This window comes from Tetrao urogallus, assembly GCF_951394365.1.
Source record: "Tetrao urogallus genome assembly, chromosome: 8".
Classification (NCBI taxonomy): Eukaryota; Metazoa; Chordata; class Aves; order Galliformes; family Phasianidae; genus Tetrao; species Tetrao urogallus.
The window spans coordinates 5164685-5182549 of NC_136821.1; the positions used below are offsets into that span (position 1 = coordinate 5164685).

Below are 17865 nucleotides of genomic sequence, written 5' to 3' on the forward strand. Positions count from 1 at the left end.
CAATATAAAAGGGAGCAGCTGCAGTGGGAGAGAGATCTGCCAAGGGATACGCAAGTGCTTGAACATTGCCCAAGCACACAACAGACCTGGTTTCAGGTCAGAGAAAAGCAGACAGTTCCAAATCTGCCAGCAGAGCCCAAACTCAGCATAAGATGCCCACAAGTCATCTCCTTTTATCTTGCTGGTTTGTTTTCCTCTGCTGCTCTTCCACTCTGTCCCCTGTGCTCTGAGTGCATTCAGTGCGTCTCTGAGCATACCGAATGCCTGCAAACAATATTCATACAGCTCAATTTGACATCAAGGCCAAAAAGGTTAATGGGATTCTCATTTCCAACTGCAGAAAAACGAACAGTGTGGAGAATAAAAAATAGAAAGCCCTCTTGAGGTCACCCATGAATAAATGGGAACAGGTGTAAGGTCTGCATAACAGCATGTGGCACCAACGCTTCTCACATCCTGCCACATGCAAAACCCTTTTTATTAGCAGGTTCACAAGTGTGTTTTTCAAACGGTAGGGTTAAGAACATCATCACATTTCTGCAGTATCCCACCCACACAGTGGGTACTGTAAGAGACATGATAGTCAGGAGTGCACGTGGGACCACAGCTGACATGCACTGATTTGGAGATGTTGGTCTGCAGTGTGAGGGGGAGGGAGGGAAAGGACAGGGAGAAGGGAGAGGAAGTAAAGAAAGGGAAAAGGAAAGAAGAAAGGAAAGAGGAAAGAAAGAGGAGAGAGGAGAGAGGAAAGGGAAAGGAGGGGAAGAGGGGAAGGGTAGGAGGCAGGGGAAAGAGAAGGAGGGGCTGAACTGCCAGGGCTTTTGTGCTACCTTTTACCTACATGCACTTGTGCTGGGTGTTGGCCAGTCCCAGAGGGATCTACCTTCAGAAAGTCTTGGTTCTCTAGAAAACTCATGAAAAACAAGACAGAAATGACCAAAGCCTGACATTTACCAAGTTTCACATAATCAAATTTTACAAGTTTCAAAAGTGACTCAACAATTACTGTGAATTGCTAAAGAATAAAGTAGCAAATGATAAATTGATCGCCTGCTGTTTCTTTGTGTACTAATTTGTGTTATGGCTTTCCAATCTAAAATTGCTTGAGTAGATTTTTTTTTCTTTTTTCCTTTTATATATATATATATTTTAAGCTCAAATTACAAATGAAATGACTGTGGTAAACTGAATTCATCAAGTGTAATGAAAAATTGATCAACTGTAATGTTGTAGGGCTTTTCTGAAAAATGGTTTCTAGCCTATCTTTTTAAGTTGAAAATTACAGTTATTAGCCAATTACCAAATAAGAATGCAAAATCAAATCTGTTTTTTTGCTAATCTTTTGTTAGAAAGATGGAATAAAACCTGAAACTGTGCACGTCTGCCTACAAGTGTCTTTTTTTGCCTATCGGTGGTGATACACTGATCACGTTTTTTGTTGAAATATCCACTTGAGGAAGCATTGGGCTCTGGCTACTTCCTTTAGTAACACTGCTTTCTGAACTATCTTTTTCAATAAAAGTACAGCTCTATTTTACAAGCTAAAAGTCTACACTGATTGTTACAAGTAAGAAGGAGGTGAAGAATTGAAATCTCAGCATGGAAATGGCTTCTTGGAATTAAAAAATTATGATTCATCTTCTCTGGTACCGTGTTATCAGGGTCTACAAAAGAGAGTGGTTTGCATCGAGAATACTCCACTTATCAATCTAATTTTCTTTTATTTATTTTCTAAAGAACTACAAGGTGCCCGTGCTTTATCTCCTACATAAAGCACTGGTGGACTGTGATGGGGGAAATCTTCATCCCATTCTATCTCACCCTATCCCATCTCATCCCATTCCATCCTATCCCATCCCTGCATGCAAAGCCTCCACAAAGCCCAGATAATCACCAGAGGATGGCCTGGTTTTCTCAGCACAGAAAACATTCTGAGGACACAAATCTCCCCTCCATATTTTGAGTTGTTTTTAAGAAAGCATAAATTTTAAACCACATGAAACTACGCTGTGATCAGAGTTAGTTCAGTGTAAATGAGAAAAAAGTCAGTCAGTTTACCTTCTGCATGGCTGATCCTGATCAAAACACATCTGCCTATAATATGCACCATATGGGGCAACAATTGTCTTGTATTTATTCTTGTGCCTCCTTAATCCCCTGTGTCCCCTGCAAGTGTGCATATCTGTATCTGCAGCTCTAGCAAGATGCCCAGAGAAAGGCATCTTGCTTTACGCACATATAATTATGGAGATGTTTTTCTTATTATGGTAATTACATCCTAAAAGACTGCACAGGTAGCAGCTGTAAATGTAATGAAGGCTCAGCCGACACCAGCTGAACTGGATTTTCTTTTATATCAAAAAGCAGCTTATCACTGAACTCTTTACAGATTCCTGAAACCCTGCTATATTTACGAATGCTTCTGCTACTCCTGGTGAATTAACAGAGATCTGTGGAACAACCAAAGCAAAGATAACCCAGCAAAATGCGTACCTCTTAGAACAGCGAGTGGGGACAAAATTCCAGTAAATGAAATGAGCAAATGTATTTATGGAGAAGTTTTCATGAACTGGTGCTTAAGGCCATGCTCTTTCATGGCATGGTCCAGTGCCAACAGATCTCATTCAAGTGCTAGGTGCACAATGAGAAGCTTTCTTCAAAATCAGATGTGCAAGATTCCCCCCAAATACATGACTGTAGGAAATTGCTGGCTGAAGCTGCAACTATCTTGTTTCTATAGCAGGAAGTTGCTAATTATTTTAATATTAAAGCTAATTATGGCTGTATGCACAGAAACTGTATCTTTCAAGGGCTGAAGGAACAAACACTTAGGATCATTGATAAACTTGGTTTATGGAAATCGTAGAAGTAGAATTAATATTACACTCCACAGGTGGGAGCACACAGCTTTATATTATCTCACAGACTAGGCATGCCTCTGACTATTTCTAGCTCATGACCTTTTATTTTAATATTTTTAAATCCATCCAGAGTGCAGTAATGCCTGCAAAGAGTTTTTGCATCCTCTCAGAGCCTGTTCTGTGACAACCCTCCAAGTTTCAAGCAGTGGCCAGTCCATGAGCAGACAGACAGACAGACAGGCAGAGTTGGTAAGACCTGAGTTTTGGTCAGGAGGAGGTTAGATCCTTCTAGGATGTGCATTAGTTGGGAAATAGAGCATGTCCATTTACAGAGAGAACATTGCTGCAGAACAGTAACGAATACAGCCGTACTCCAAGGGCAAGAGCAAACCCAACCATTTTTCCTAAATATCAAAGCGCTGACAGAAAAACCCATTATAAACATGTGAGGAGCACTTGGCTGCTGAAAACACTGTTGTGCTGGTGAATTGAATGAATAATAGTGATGAATAGTAACAAAGAAATAACAGGAAAAATTGCCTCGTCACCCTGCATATATTAGGATCTAAATCACACCCAGGACATACACAGGAATCTGACGTTTGGCAGCTCTCAGCTGCCTTCATCTGGTGTCCCCTTATCTTTCTGCCAGTCTTTGCTTGCATCCTGGATTCAGGGACAATAAGTTAGTGGTGACACATTCCCCCATGCTATATCATCTGTATGCAGAATTAAACTGGAGGAAATGTCGCCAAAACTCAGCATTTACCAAGAGAGCCATGTGTGGCTCTCAAATTGTAATTAGCCCGCATTGCAGTTTAGGTATGGAAACAGCTCCAATTCTCAAAGGGGTAAACCATGGAATTCAAATTTCCATCTGAATAGAGCCCAGTGGCTCTAAAATCAAAACATGTGAGTTTGTTTTTTGCTACTGCTATTTAGGAAAGCTACATTTGCAAGTGTATGTTCAACTGAGATTAGGGTGTAAGAAAGAACCTTTTCATATTGTGTCATTTTTTCATTCTGGGGGATGAGAGCAAAATAGACCAATCAATAACAATAATTATAATTTTCTTCCTATTGATTGCTCAGAAGTCCTTAAAGGCATCCCCATTAACTTAAAGATAACTTGAGGAGATTTATGAGGTTTTTAATTCTCTTCTGACACAGCAGTAGTGATTTCTATATTCAGAAGCGGAGCCTTCCTGTCTCTGAATTCTGAAGCCAGGCCAGAATTAGTGGCGATGAGACTTGGTGAAGTTTAATAGAGTAATTGACACAATTTGGCTTTGTTGCTTTTTCTAATTGGCATATTCAATAAATGAGGCTACCCTTGCAAAGCAAGGAAGCCACAGAATTTCCCCGTCCTGTACAGCCACACAGAGCTTTTATCTAAGTGATCATGTGTCCTTCCATTTATTCCACAGTTATTTGTGGGCAAATTTATGCTGATAAGAGAGAGTACAGAGAGCCCCAGAGATGGAAAGGTTTCAGAAGACACTTCTGCTGGAAAGCCAGGTCAGGTGTTTGCTAGTGTGGTATTGTCGTCAAAAGAAGCAGCATGGTTCCCTCATCCTGCTTAATGAACACTAAACAAAATGCTTTCATAGAATCAGAAAGGTTGGGAAGACCACTAAGGTCATCTAGTCCAACTGCCAATCCATGCCCACCATACCCACTAGACACAAGTCACTCAGCGTGACTTTGCAGCACACCTCTCGTGACAGTGCTCCAAACTCCACATCAAGCTGTTCCCCAGACTTTGCTCACCTTTCTTGCAGAGACTTCTTGTTGTCACCTCCTCTGCTAGCCATTCTTGACACCTTTTTGGTCCTCAGGTAAGAGATGCTCGGCTGCCTCTATCTGCATACTTCTGTGGAGCAGTGCATAGCTCGCTGATCTGTGAAGCATTCAGGGGAAACACCAATGAGAGAAGAGCTTGCATGTAATCAATTCCTTCTTTCCAAACCTCAAGTTAAAAATAGAAATGCATGCCCAGATAAGAGATAGTAGTATGAATAAATAATTGTTTGCTCTGGAACTGAACACTGCCCCCCCGTTTGTCAATAGTATATTGCTTTAATTCGTAAAGGACCAGAATGATAAGTGACCTCATTCGTAGGTAAATGAAACTCAGATACATCATACAGACAACATCTTCAGATTGTTGGATGATTTTTTTCAATTATACTTTCTCTCAGGGCTAACTCTTTTGTGATGAAAGAAAAAAACAATTCCCTAAGAATGAAGCATTATATTCACTAATCCTGCCTGATGGGAGCAATCTGTAGTAAGAGTTTTAGTTGCGTAGAAAATATTAGTAGAAAATATTAAGGGTATTGCATAAAGTATCCATAGGACTGAAGGAAGAAGGAATGGGACGTCTTCCCACTTTGCTGCTTCAAACACTGGCTGGACTACACTACAGGAGGAAGTACTGCAGACTGTGTTTTATCTCAGATTGTGGCAGATCCCCAGAGCTGAACAGTCTAAAGACTGCCTTAAAAGAGAAGTGCTTATCCATAACAGACATACATGTGAAATGGTTTGTAATTGTGCTGAGTTGCCTGGGTTACCTGAAGATGCCTTATTTTTACAACAATGTAATATCTAAGGGGAAGTGTTGAGCAGCAGACTCCTCGAATACTGTGTCCCTGTTTGGCCTGATTTTTCTTCTTAATTCCATCTGTTATTCAGAACAAACAATACATATGAGAAATGTCTTCTTTCCTCTGCCTTTTCAGTTTCTTTCTAGGTCAAATTTTCTGTAATTACCTTCATTTTATACAGTCGTTCATTTATCTCTTTCCATTTCATTCTGTGAACAAATTATGACTTGTTCAAGAGCTACCCATTATGAGTGTGTGGTGTTTATCCAATGTGCTTCATTATTATTTCAGTTCAGTAGGAGGTTCTTCTGCTTCTGAATTATCTGAAAATAGCTTTACTTAATAGCTACTATGGATATAAAAAATATATGATGTTTTACCTATCAGAGGAGCCATGCACGGTTTGAGCTTTTTATTTTAGTTGTCACATTCATACTCACAATGAATTTCTGCCTCTGAATCATTTTAGGAATAAAATTTCTCTCATCAATATGCAGGATAATTGCATTAAATAGTAGCAAATATTGGTGAAAAAAGGCAGTGATGTAATCACTGTAATACACTGCCAGATATTTCTTATCTGCAAATAACTTACCTGTCTACTAACGGTGCATCTGTAGCTTGCTTCCACCAGAAGGAATTTTTAGATTTTATAACATCAGAGTCGTCTGCCTTTATTTTGCACACATCTATTAGCAACTTGGAAAGAATATCCCTTTCCTAATGTCTGCATTCTTTTTCTGCCCAAACTATCTTTCAACATACAGTAAATCATCCTCTTAGGAAGCAGACGGCACTGACAGACTGAAAACTTCAGAAGCTTTCACCTGAGCTTTACTACATCAGTGTAACGCAGCTATTGGCCATGGAAGTGGCTGGTGATGAAAAGCTTTCCTTCCGTCTCTGAGACAAGAGAAAAAAGCTAGCACAGACCTGAGCTGCCACTGGTTTGAAGCTACAGCTTAATATGCTATGCATTTTGGACTGATTTTTCCAAACAAAAATCCTTCCTAATTTTCCTGCGAAGAGAAATTCAAACACCCTGCAAAACATATTCTACAACTATGGATTTTAGAGCAATTAACAAAAAATAGAAAATTTCAAAATCTGCCGAGAAAGGATTTCACAAAGTAACCATCCATCATATGAATGTCAAAAATAAGAGGATTTTCATCCATAAACTTAAGTAAATGTGTCATATATTTGTGGCCCTGGGCTTTCCCAGAGGGGCCCAGCCAGAAGCTCAGCACAGGGAACCTCTTTCCCAGCCATAGAGCAATCAGCACATCACCAAAAGCTGCTGTTGGTTCCAATTATCTGGTTCAATCACTGGGCATTCATTCATCCTCCACACAAAAATTATTTTATGGTCTGCCAGCTATTTTCTGGAGCTTTCAGATGCCCTTTAAATATATTGTGTGACTGGCACTGCTTTACACAAAACAAACACGCACATCAGGCTTGTGGACTATATTTCTCTTGGGGTTTTCGAGCTGCCATCACCTATTGATATTATTTGATTTGCTGCCGCTATTCAAAACAAATAAACAAAATCTCAGAGCTTCGTAAACCTTTCTTTGTGTAAGCCACTGATATTTACTGGGAGTGAGAGTGACAGGCAGAGCAATCACACCCACACTCACCTGCCCTCAGAATTAAAAGCAAATGTTTAGACAATGATTTCCTTTTGAGCTTTCAGCTTTCTGTTCCAATGTTCCTGATGCCCCTCCTGACTGTGAGCATCAGATGGAATGAGTGGGTGCCTGGCTGACCCCACAGCAGTATTTGCAACCAGGGTGGTGGTTCCCCGGAGGTGTTCAAGAACCATCCCCGGAGGTGTTCAAGAAATTTGGAAATGTGGCACTGAGAGATGTGCTCAGCGGGTGTGCTGGACATGGGTAGGTGGATGGACTTGGTGATTTTAGAGCTCTTATCCAACCTTAATGATTCTATGATTCTACGATCTGCTCCACCAGCATCACTGCCCAAGAAGTGCAACACTGGGTGACCCACAATGGCATCCACCATGGATGGACTTGGAACAGGATGATCTTTGAGGTCCCTTCCAACCCAAGCCATTCTATGATTTCATGTGTGGAACAGTACAGCAGAAATTTACTTTCTGCTCATTTTCCAGATGTTTGTGCCTTCTGCAGGCAGCTCTCCTTTCACTGGCCAGCCCACAACCATTGTTCACTTCATTTACATAGGACAGCATCCCTCACATTAACATCATGTGAATCTCAACCTCTGCAGCACTGATGGCAGTTTTCCCCATGCCAATAGGGAGACAGATTTTCCAAGCAAACCTGTGTTGTTCCACCACATATACACAAACACTGTTTTCACTTAGCAGCTGCAACAGTTATTGGTTTTGTTTGCTCTGAATGTGTCGGAGTATTTCTTTGCAGCAAGAAGCTGCTGCAGAATTGCTGAAGTTGAGTGAAGCAAAGACGTGTGCATCTGAGCAACAGCTCCTAGATGATACAGAGAACTGTCAACAGAAGCAGCTCCTTGCAGGAGGCTATAGCAGATGACACATATAGCTTTCTCATATGTAAAGACATAAACATCTCCTTTTAGAGGCAATCTAAGCTACACACACAGGGAGAGTAACAGCAGCTCCATACAAGACATGGACACAGACTTTTATTATCCCACAGCAGTACAACTGTGATACTGAGCATTTCATCACTGTACACAAAGTTGACATCTGCACCTGGTATGAATGAAAATGACCAGAAGGCTCCATCTGGTCACTGTGTGGATGCAGGAGGCATGGCAGACATCCCAAGGGAGAGTCACCTGTAGGGCCCCACTGTTTCTTTCTGGATTTTCCTTAAATAACATTTTCATGCTATGGTCTGGCTACAGTGATATCTTCATTTATTTTCTACAGGAAAGACAGTACAATTCTCTTACATAGTGACATGCACATTAAACTTTACTGTGATTGTCATATGGCTGCAATAAGATGCATTTTCATGAGGAGCTCAGTAATTAAGGGGTTGCCCTGCTGAGACCTTACTGCAAAACTTGGGCAAGTATTGGTTAAAGCTCTCTCCTGCTCACAGCATTTCATAAATACACTTTTCAGGGGTGAGCACATAGTTGTTGTCTCAAATACTGCCAAGTTTAATGAGTGAACACCCCTCTCCTCCCCAGCCTTACCTTCCTCCCCCATTTCAGAGAATCATAGGGGTTGGCTTGGGTTTTGCTATTCCAAGTCCTTCCATGCCCTCTGCATGTCCCATCTACAGCACTGAACGCTTCTAATGCTAATTTGCGAAGTAGTGTTTTCTAAACTACTGCAAACAAAACTATGGGAAGGATGAAAATAATTAGCTGTGTCTCAAAGCCTAATATATTTGCATTGTTTAGACAGAGCACTTAATCATTAGTTGGGCCACAATCTGTTGTGTGAATTTGGATTATTACTAATACGGCTGAGCAGAAGGTTATTAATTACATGTAAATGGAGTTTTTGATACTATTGTTATGGAGAAACTGAATGTTATTAATTACATTACAAGGGTCTCACAGGATCCCCGTGCCAATACTGTGTGTAGAGCCATATTTAAATACCATTTACTCTTAGATGCTTTTGTTTCTTGTTCAGAATGAAGGAATTCAAAGCAAGCAAACAGCGCAAGCCAAAGCCCTGTTCCAATTAACACTCCTGAAGCTGTGAGTGATATTTAACGAGGCTGTAGGGAAGCTGCCTTTTTAAAGGTTTTTAAAAATAGAGTAAACTTTTTAATGAAATAGATGGTCTGCTGCAACATCACCTCCTTGGGCTGGGACTTGGCAAAGTGGTTCCCAATGCTGGGTGCAGATCCCCAAAGAGGACATCTGAGAGAGGGGATCAGATCCCAGATCTAAGTGGTGCAGAATTTCCAAGTGTTTTTTTTTTTTTTTTTTTAATGGCTCTTACTTACATAAAAGTTTGAGGCACTATTTACTGTTTTTACTTTAAAATGCAATTGTATTAATTCAGAGGAATTTTGCACGGGAATTGCATTGTAGTTTTGACAGTTAAATTCTGTGAAATTTGCAGTGAAGACTCTGTTATGCTACATTTTGTCCCCATTTGTCTTGTATACCATTGCTTTGCCTTTGGCACAATCAAAATTATCTTTAAAAACAATGCCAGAAATGGATTGACTTTGACCTTCTGAGTATCTTGTCAATAAAATAAGAATGATAAATCTGTTTCAGAGTGCCACTGGCATAACATTAGAGTGATAATTCAAAAAGCAGCATTTGAAAAATGATATTATGGGGAGGGTTCTCATTCTCTGTCATTAATATGCTCTATTTACAGTGCAAAGGGGTAATTCTGCTAACTGCCATACTTCCTCTCAAAACCAAGTCATGCAGTCCCCTGTGCTCTCTACCAGCTACATCACTGTTAACAATTAAAGATTACTTCAGCAAGAAATGAGCTGAGACTTCTGTTGCTGATGTGCACAGCAGTCCAACTCTACCTCAACCTCCTCTTGTGCCCCACTCTACAGTGCTGATACAGCCACAGTGGGTTTTGCAGAAAAGGAATAGATGGTTGCTAACAAAGAAAAGGCTTTGTTTTTCTACACAATCAGCTTTTGCTAACAAACAACTTCAAAAAAAAAAAATGACTGGAAGGCTTCCTTTTATGAGGTGATAAGAAAATACTGAATATTCTGCACTGAATCATGAGAAACATGAAAATAAACAGAATGGGAATGTAAACAAACATACAGTGAGGGGCAGCAGTTTAGAATCAAACTTAATGATGCACAGGAGCTGTGATGTGCCTGGCTTTATGGGTACCTGCCTGGGGCGAGTCTGACCTGTGGCTCCAATAGTTGCAAGACTAACTCAAGCTTATTTCTAAAGAACACACAGTTGGCTTTTCTCTTTGTAGTATTTCTTGTTTTCATTATTTTTATAAACATGTATTTAAAAGTATGTGAATCACGGAATTATAGAATGATTTGGGTTGGAAGGAACATTAGAGGGGGACAGCCACATCCCTTGCATCGCTGCCACCCCTCTTTTGATGCAGCCTGGGGCACAGCTGGCCTTCCAGGCTGCAAGAGAACATTGCTGGTGATGCTAAGCTTTTTTTCCCACCAGTATGACCTTCTAATTTTATATGGTGAAATACTAAATTCCATCATTTCCCACTGTTAGCCTTGAAATCCAAACCAAATCTGAACATAAGTATCATAGAATGGCTTGGGTTGGAAGGGACCTCAAGGATCATCAACCTCCAACTGTCCTGCTTCATGCAGGGGCACCAACATCCATATCTAATACTAGACCATAAAGTAGATACACTCAAGTGATTTTAAGTGGTTATTGCCAGAATCCAACTATGTTCTTTGATCTTTGTCCTGTCTCACCTTTCAGCTCCTGAGTGCTCCCCGGCTGGACATCGCATCCTCCGCAGCCCATACCGCAGCACCAGGTTTGACTCACTGGAGCTGCAGCGAACATCTGCTCAGGTCCTGGTGTGTGACCACTCATTGCCACCAGCATGGTATCGGTTCATGATCAACAACACGCCTGCGGAAATGCCAACGAGATGCATTGAAGTCAGTAAAAATTATGCAATAACCCTGGTGAATGTGAATGAATCTTTTTCCTTTCCAGCCACCTCTATACCCTCATAGCCAGTAGAGTGCAATGGGGAATGGGAAGTAGTGGGAAAAGCCCTTTCATATATCACCACTCTGAAAAGAAGACAGTTTTTTTCTGGTTTTGTGTGCATTGAATATATGTGACAGTAATGTTTAATTTGCAGTCAATCATTACTGCTCCAGTAACCTGAGACCCTAAGCAAAGTTGTTACCATATCACATAGCCCAGTTGCAGGAGGTTAGAACAATTTTAAACAAACTAATTCAACAAAACTATTCAGAAAACAATGAACTAGTTACTGTAAATGACTTTACAGATGATATATTCAATCTAGAGTGCCAGGAAGTTTAATTTGAGGTGATGCAAACCCTGCTGGAGAACCTTCGTGAAATTAACAGCCATACAAAACAGACCTGTGAACTTGTCATAACGGGTATATCTTCATAATCTAACATGAAATGAAATGTTAATAGGTAATTGTTGCTTGCGTGGGATTTCTAGCTCTCTGCATACACAATCCATAAATCTAATTAATGTGAACAAATTGACATGATTATTATTGAAATATGCATTCAGTGGCAGTTATCCTTGAAACAATATCCCAGTGCACTATCTGGTTTATTTTTAAAAAATTGTTCTATAAGTGTGTATGCATTCTATAAATTATTTAATTTGTCACTGTATTTCAGCATTTTTCAGTATGTAGCAATTCTTAACTGCCTGATATTTTTTTCTGACAGTGTATTCTTTGTTTCTTCTAATCTCTTCTGTGGAGTGTGTTATTCAGGTTTGTACAGCTATATTCATTAGTTTAGTTCTTTATCTTGAAACATAATTCTTACCATTGGTTTCTTTATTATGGTCCAAATGGCAGTAAATCTGTTTTGCTGTTGAAGGATTACATCTGTTAGATGTCGCGATTGGAAGAATATGCTTCTTTCAGATCTTCACCTTCTAAGTCTGCCTCCACGTTCCATCTCTTCCACTTAATTAAATCATTGTTTAATTTGGTTTTCCATTTAATTTGAGCAAAAACCTCTGGAACAAAATAATTTAAATTAATAACTGCACAGCTTCCACTCCCTAATAAGCAGTTATTATTGGGCATTCTAGTCTCTGGCTGGAGTGAGCTGATTTTAATTAAACGAATCAAAGACAAAATCCTCAACAGACAGAAGGGAAAGGCACCAAATAAAGCCTGACAGTAAAGCTTGGAAGTTAAAAAGTACATTACTCCAAAACCTTGTAAAATATGTGTCTGCTGTTATTCTGTTGATACTAGCTGGATGCAATTAGCTGGTTATCAATAGATAAGATTAACTTCTTAATTCAAAGCCATAGTAGGTAAGGATCTTTATCACCCAACTAAGCTCAAAGGGGATTTAAATGATAACAGAGATTTAGAAGTCCCGTCCTGACTAAGAGACAATTGCAGGAGGAGAAACATCTCATGATGGGTGAGCAAATGGGAGGTTACAACCACAAAATCTGAATCTTGCCACTGAGCAGCTCTACAACAAGAAAAGAAGATACCCCTATACTGTTGAGTAGCCACAGAAAGCCTTGTGTTCAACAGAGGGCAGAACCAAGTCACAAACGGAAGCAAGGAAAAACACTCTTAAGAAGCACCTTCTCACCCAGTAATTAAAGCAAGTGGAAAACAAAGGGAATTGTGTTCCAGAATTCTCCATCCCTGGAATCTAAGTGTGGTCCTTAAGCATTTCTTCTTCAAGTGGGGAAAAACTTTAGATTCAAGTGGATTACAAACTTAGGCCTAGTCTGTTGAATTATCCTGGGGAAGCAGAGAAAGATCCTCACCTTCCATCTTTGAATTACATAGAATTGCAGAACCATCAAATATCCTGAGTTGGAAGGGACCCATCATGATCAAGTCCAACTGCTAGTTCTTAGTTTCCCCCTATGCTTCCAAAGAAGGCACAGCAATTGCAAGGTCCTGGGCATGCAATCTTGGCCACAGCCACTTCCCCATCCAACAACAAATAGTAGCAAAAAGCAACACAGACTTGAGTATTTTGTATTCCCAGGTATCAAAGCTATGGCCTACTGTTCAAAAACAATAAATTGTTTTTAAACAATTGCCAAATTCGCTGTAAAATGAAACAAACAAACAAACAAACAAATCTTAAAAGGAAGAAGGGCTACCCCTTCAAGTGAAGGCTTGTAGATAAGCCTTTACTGAGTTTAAAGATGGTAGCAACATGCTATTCAGAGAAAATCTATTAAAAAAAATATAGAGATGTATTTAAATACCCATGTGGGAAACAAAATGACATCAAGCACAGAAACAGGCTTCCAAATAAGAGTAATATAGGGTGCACACATACGTCTGCATGCATAGATTTACACATACAGATGGGCATGCCCTATGAAAGGAATGAATACTACAAAGAAAGGAGAGACAACACAACCTTCAGATAAGAGATCACTCTGTGGGTTACAGAGGAGCAGCACATTTTGCTACCTGAATGTCCACAATTGCCCACAATTCACAGCAAACCCAGAAATAGAGCTGTACTTTCCTTCCTCTTGTTTACACAGGGGTAAAAATGCATAGATTTCATTGCAATCTTAAGGAAGAATGTCAATTAAGAATTTGATTATGCAAATAGTAATTGGATCAGGAGGCAGCAGTAATACTCCTGGTACTGCATGCATGAGTTGGATTCATCACTTCTCAAAGCAGCGCTAATATTGTCAGCTCTGGGTAATCGATTGTAAATAGAAAATGATAAGTTGAAAAGAAAGGGATTAAATCCAGACTCACCACTAGCACAACTATCAGTAGCACACATTTGTCCTCTGAAATTGAGATTTTTAATACCCGTGCTGCTCCAGCAAGGATGTATCTACAGCAGAACTGCAGATGTCCCACTCTATGACAGTATTTTGGAAATGCCCAGTAACAACACCTACCCGTCCCATCAAGATTACTCCCAATATCCTCCTTCAGAATTTTCTCTCTCATTTTTCTCTCTTTTTCTCTCATTTAAGCAAAACTATCTCCAAAATCATGCATTTAAGTTCATGTACAATTAGTATATGTGGCGAAAGGACAAGCAGTGTTTTCAGGGTTGGTGTTTGCTCAACAGTTGCATCTGTAACAATATAAATTTTCTTTTATATACATAAATAGTAGGCTGTAACATGGGCTGACACACTAATCTTTGGTGTATCAAACACGGACATTTTTAAGTATGCCAAACATAACGTGCAATGATGCCTGATATTGTAGCCCCTGGAGAAGAAGATTTATTTTTCCCACGCTCAGTGTAATTTCCTCCTCTACTTAACCTGTTGTAGAACATTTTATAATCACAACCAAAATAAAATATTTCAACTGTATGCTATTATTTTTTATTTTGTTTCAGTTTTTATTTTGCTCTAAATCCAGTCCCCCTTCAATTTGCATTTTTTTTATGAACTTAAAAGCAAGTAACACTATCAAGGTATTATTTCATGTTTTCATCTGCAATTCTCTTTCTTGTAAGTATACACGAATACTTCAACATCATAATGGTAGGTATGATGAGGTTTTGTTTTTCTAGTTTGTTTTTCTGACATGCAAAAAGCATCCTGTAGATAAATTGCAATTACAGTCTCTATTGTTCAGAATCAAGTACTTAAAAGAAACACAAGACACACAGTGGCTTAATTGCTACTACAGATATTCCTGACGTAAACCAATTTCTGTGGCATTCAGCCTGAGATTTCAATTAAAAAAAAAAATAAATCTTATTTACTTTAACTTACTACAAAGAAATTGAAAAAAAACAACTGAGGCAAAGTAAAGTTTTGAGTGGATAACAGATGCAAAATCACAATGCTTTAGCAGTCAACCAACAATATACCAAAAAACCTTCTATCTCGCTAACTAAAACAATGCATTTCTCACATATGGTGCTATTTATTTTTAAAAGCATAATTTCAGTGCAATACCCAAGTGACAAGAACAATCAAGCTTGATTTCTTTGTGCAATTATAAAGAACCTCAGAGAGTTCCATCAATCAAACTAGTTGATTGTCCAAACTCCAACTAAATGGAAGGAGACATCATTGGATTACACAGTAATGGTTTGTCCCATAATTATTGGCAACAGGAAACAAATTTAATTTTTTCATTTAGGCTTAGTGAACCAAATTATTTAAAAGATTAGCTGGTGCCTAATTGTGATGCAAAAATACCTAATGAGTGCTTAGCTGCCACAAAAAGGTGTTCTGAACATTAATTAGGGCATGTTTATAAAACTCTTTGAAGATCAAAACCAGCGCTTAACTACTACTGGATAAAGTACAAAAGTACACTGAACACTCAAAAAGCCTTTCAACTGCATAAAAACTGCTTTTCTGTGTGCTAGAGAAGCTTTCTTTTGTCTAACCAGTGTTGCATCACCTAGAGATGCAACAAATGACCTAGATTTAGGGTTAACAACAATACAGTTTATATCACTAACTTACCATTACGTTGGCAAAGTGCAAGTCCAAGTAAACGCATCAAATGAAGTAACCAAACATACCTTATCCACTATAGGGAATTTTAATCAGGCATCCATTAAGATTCACATCCTCAAAACCATATGAGAGAATTTATAGGGAGAAGATCACCTACTGGTAGACCTACAAATGAACTCAGAAATAAAAGGACAAACTTTGGGCAGTATTGCTCTACCATACCTTAGTTTTCTTCCTGCTGCATAGCTCGATTTCAAGGGAGAAATGCTGATATTTTCCTCACCACAGCACTAGTGCTGCCATGTGCTGTAAGTGATGCAGACTGCCTGGATAACTCCAGCAAACCCATGGTCTGATTCCCACCATTGACTCCTCAGCAGACAAACTCCTGCCTGCAAGAAACTTTCAGAGTCTGCTCTGGTGTGGAGGCAGCTGTACAACTCTCATTCTTCATTTCAGAAGTGCTGCTGAATTATGGTGTGAGATTCCCACGGCTTTTTTCTATTCTTAGAGCAGCAATGACTGTAGTTATTGCAAGTAAAAGCTATGCCTTAAATGCCAATCTTCTGCTACCTCTGTATTCAATTTTCTGTTTACTCTCCCAAATGACTGCTTCAACATTTACTGCTAATTATGCCACAGCTGGAACCCGAACATTTTGGCTCTTTGAAATCTCTCCTCCTAGACATTTTTCCCTTTTTTCCTTTGTTTTATTCTGTTCTTATCTGTGCTGCTCATTGAATACATGAATATACAATTGCCCTTGTCTTCCCAGCTCTGTTTCCTAGTTCACAGAGGCCTTGCACAGCAAATCCTTTTGGCCAGCATGGGGCAACTTCCCAACTAAGGTGGACAGCATGTATCTCAAAGCAGGAAGTGAACTTGTTGGCCTCATAAAGCTGCTGGGAAAACACAAATTCTTGATCTATACCAAAATTCTTTGTTGGCCACTGCATCATATAATTTGTTCCAATTACTGTTTTCTCACAGTCTGCATTTTCTGGTTACAAAGTCAGTCAAAAGGGTTCATCCTATCTTGTAATTTGTGCATATTACATAATAAACAATTTCACTCAGGTGGTTTCAGCACGAGATTTGCCAGAACAAAGCCAGGGTGCTGTGGATCACAACAGGGGTTTATCGGAGACCTTGCACACAATGCTGGGGGCTGGCTCCAGCAGGGCTAATCCATATTTTCTCAGGCATTGAAACAGCTCACAGACTTATGGCAAGGATAAAATACAGAGAGGGAGAAAATCACTGCCTTCTGATTTCAGAGGGATTTTTGTTGTTGTTGTTGTTTTATTTTTTTTCCTGTGTGTTTAGAGGGGACACAGACCCACTTTTAGGTACAGATTGCATTTTGCAGCCAGAATGCACTCGCATCTGTCTATTTATCTACATGGCCCACAGCACTGTAGATATACGAGTCTCATTAATGAATTTGTCTTCTCAGTACTGCTGCAGGGAAGCACTATCAACGTTCCAACAACCCCTTATACCACTGTTTTAGAGATAAGGAACAAAGGCACATCAGCAGCAAGGGGTTGGCCAAGGTCGGGCAGCTGGTGGGGAAACTGAGGCATCATGCCTACCTACATGTTGAAATCACTTACTCAGGTCAAGGTAGAAATGAACAGGTGGAAGAGCTTGTTTTCCAGTCTTTCTAGTTCAACTGCTCCCACAGTTATCATAAAAATAAAAAAAAAAAAATCTTAAAAAGTGAAGCAGCAAAGCTGGCTGGGCCAATGGAAAAAAACGTTAGTCTTTTTTGTGTTTTTTTGTTCTTTTTTTTTTTTTTTCCCAATGTGATCTGTAGCCAAATGTCCACAGCAGGAGGGAGCATGTTGCTGAAGCTGAACAATTAGATATAGCGTTGCTCCCTACCGCGGGCTGAGGAAATGCAAAGCAGCTGCAGCAGACACTCTCTCTGTGGAATGCGACTAATACATGAGAATTGATTATTGCTGGTGTTTGGTTTTAATTTGCAAACCTTAACTCAAATATCACTCTGCTTTGCATACCGGTGAATGATGGGTAACAGTACAGAGTAACAAGGCAGCACTGCAATTGACTGTGAATATTTTATCCGGCGAGGATTTTGCCTAAACTCCTCGTTGAAGTAGTAAAATTAAAGACAGCTTTGGTTAATCACATGTCCTTAGCCCATGTCAGGGCTGAGATGCCTGAACATCCCTCTGTAAGATCAGAAAAGTACATTCGGTGCTTAGCCACGACCCAAAATGCCATAATTTTAAGTATTTTAGGATCAGCCCTTTCCAATGTGTGAGCCTCCTGCT

The 17865-nt window shown here is 39.6% G+C and overlaps 1 protein-coding gene across 1 annotated transcript in view; it reads left to right on the forward strand.

The window, feature by feature from the left end:
- Positions 1 to 17865, forward strand: part of LOC306949347 (von Willebrand factor D and EGF domain-containing protein-like) — a gene marked incomplete at both ends in the record, with an annotated part of 158613 nt that overhangs the window by 26793 nt on the left and 113955 nt on the right. The window contains one exon of the mRNA XM_079539211.1: positions 10865 to 11049. Within this exon, the coding sequence (XP_079395337.1) occupies positions 10865 to 11049 (185 nt within the window). The remainder of the gene's footprint in view (positions 1 to 10864; positions 11050 to 17865) is intronic.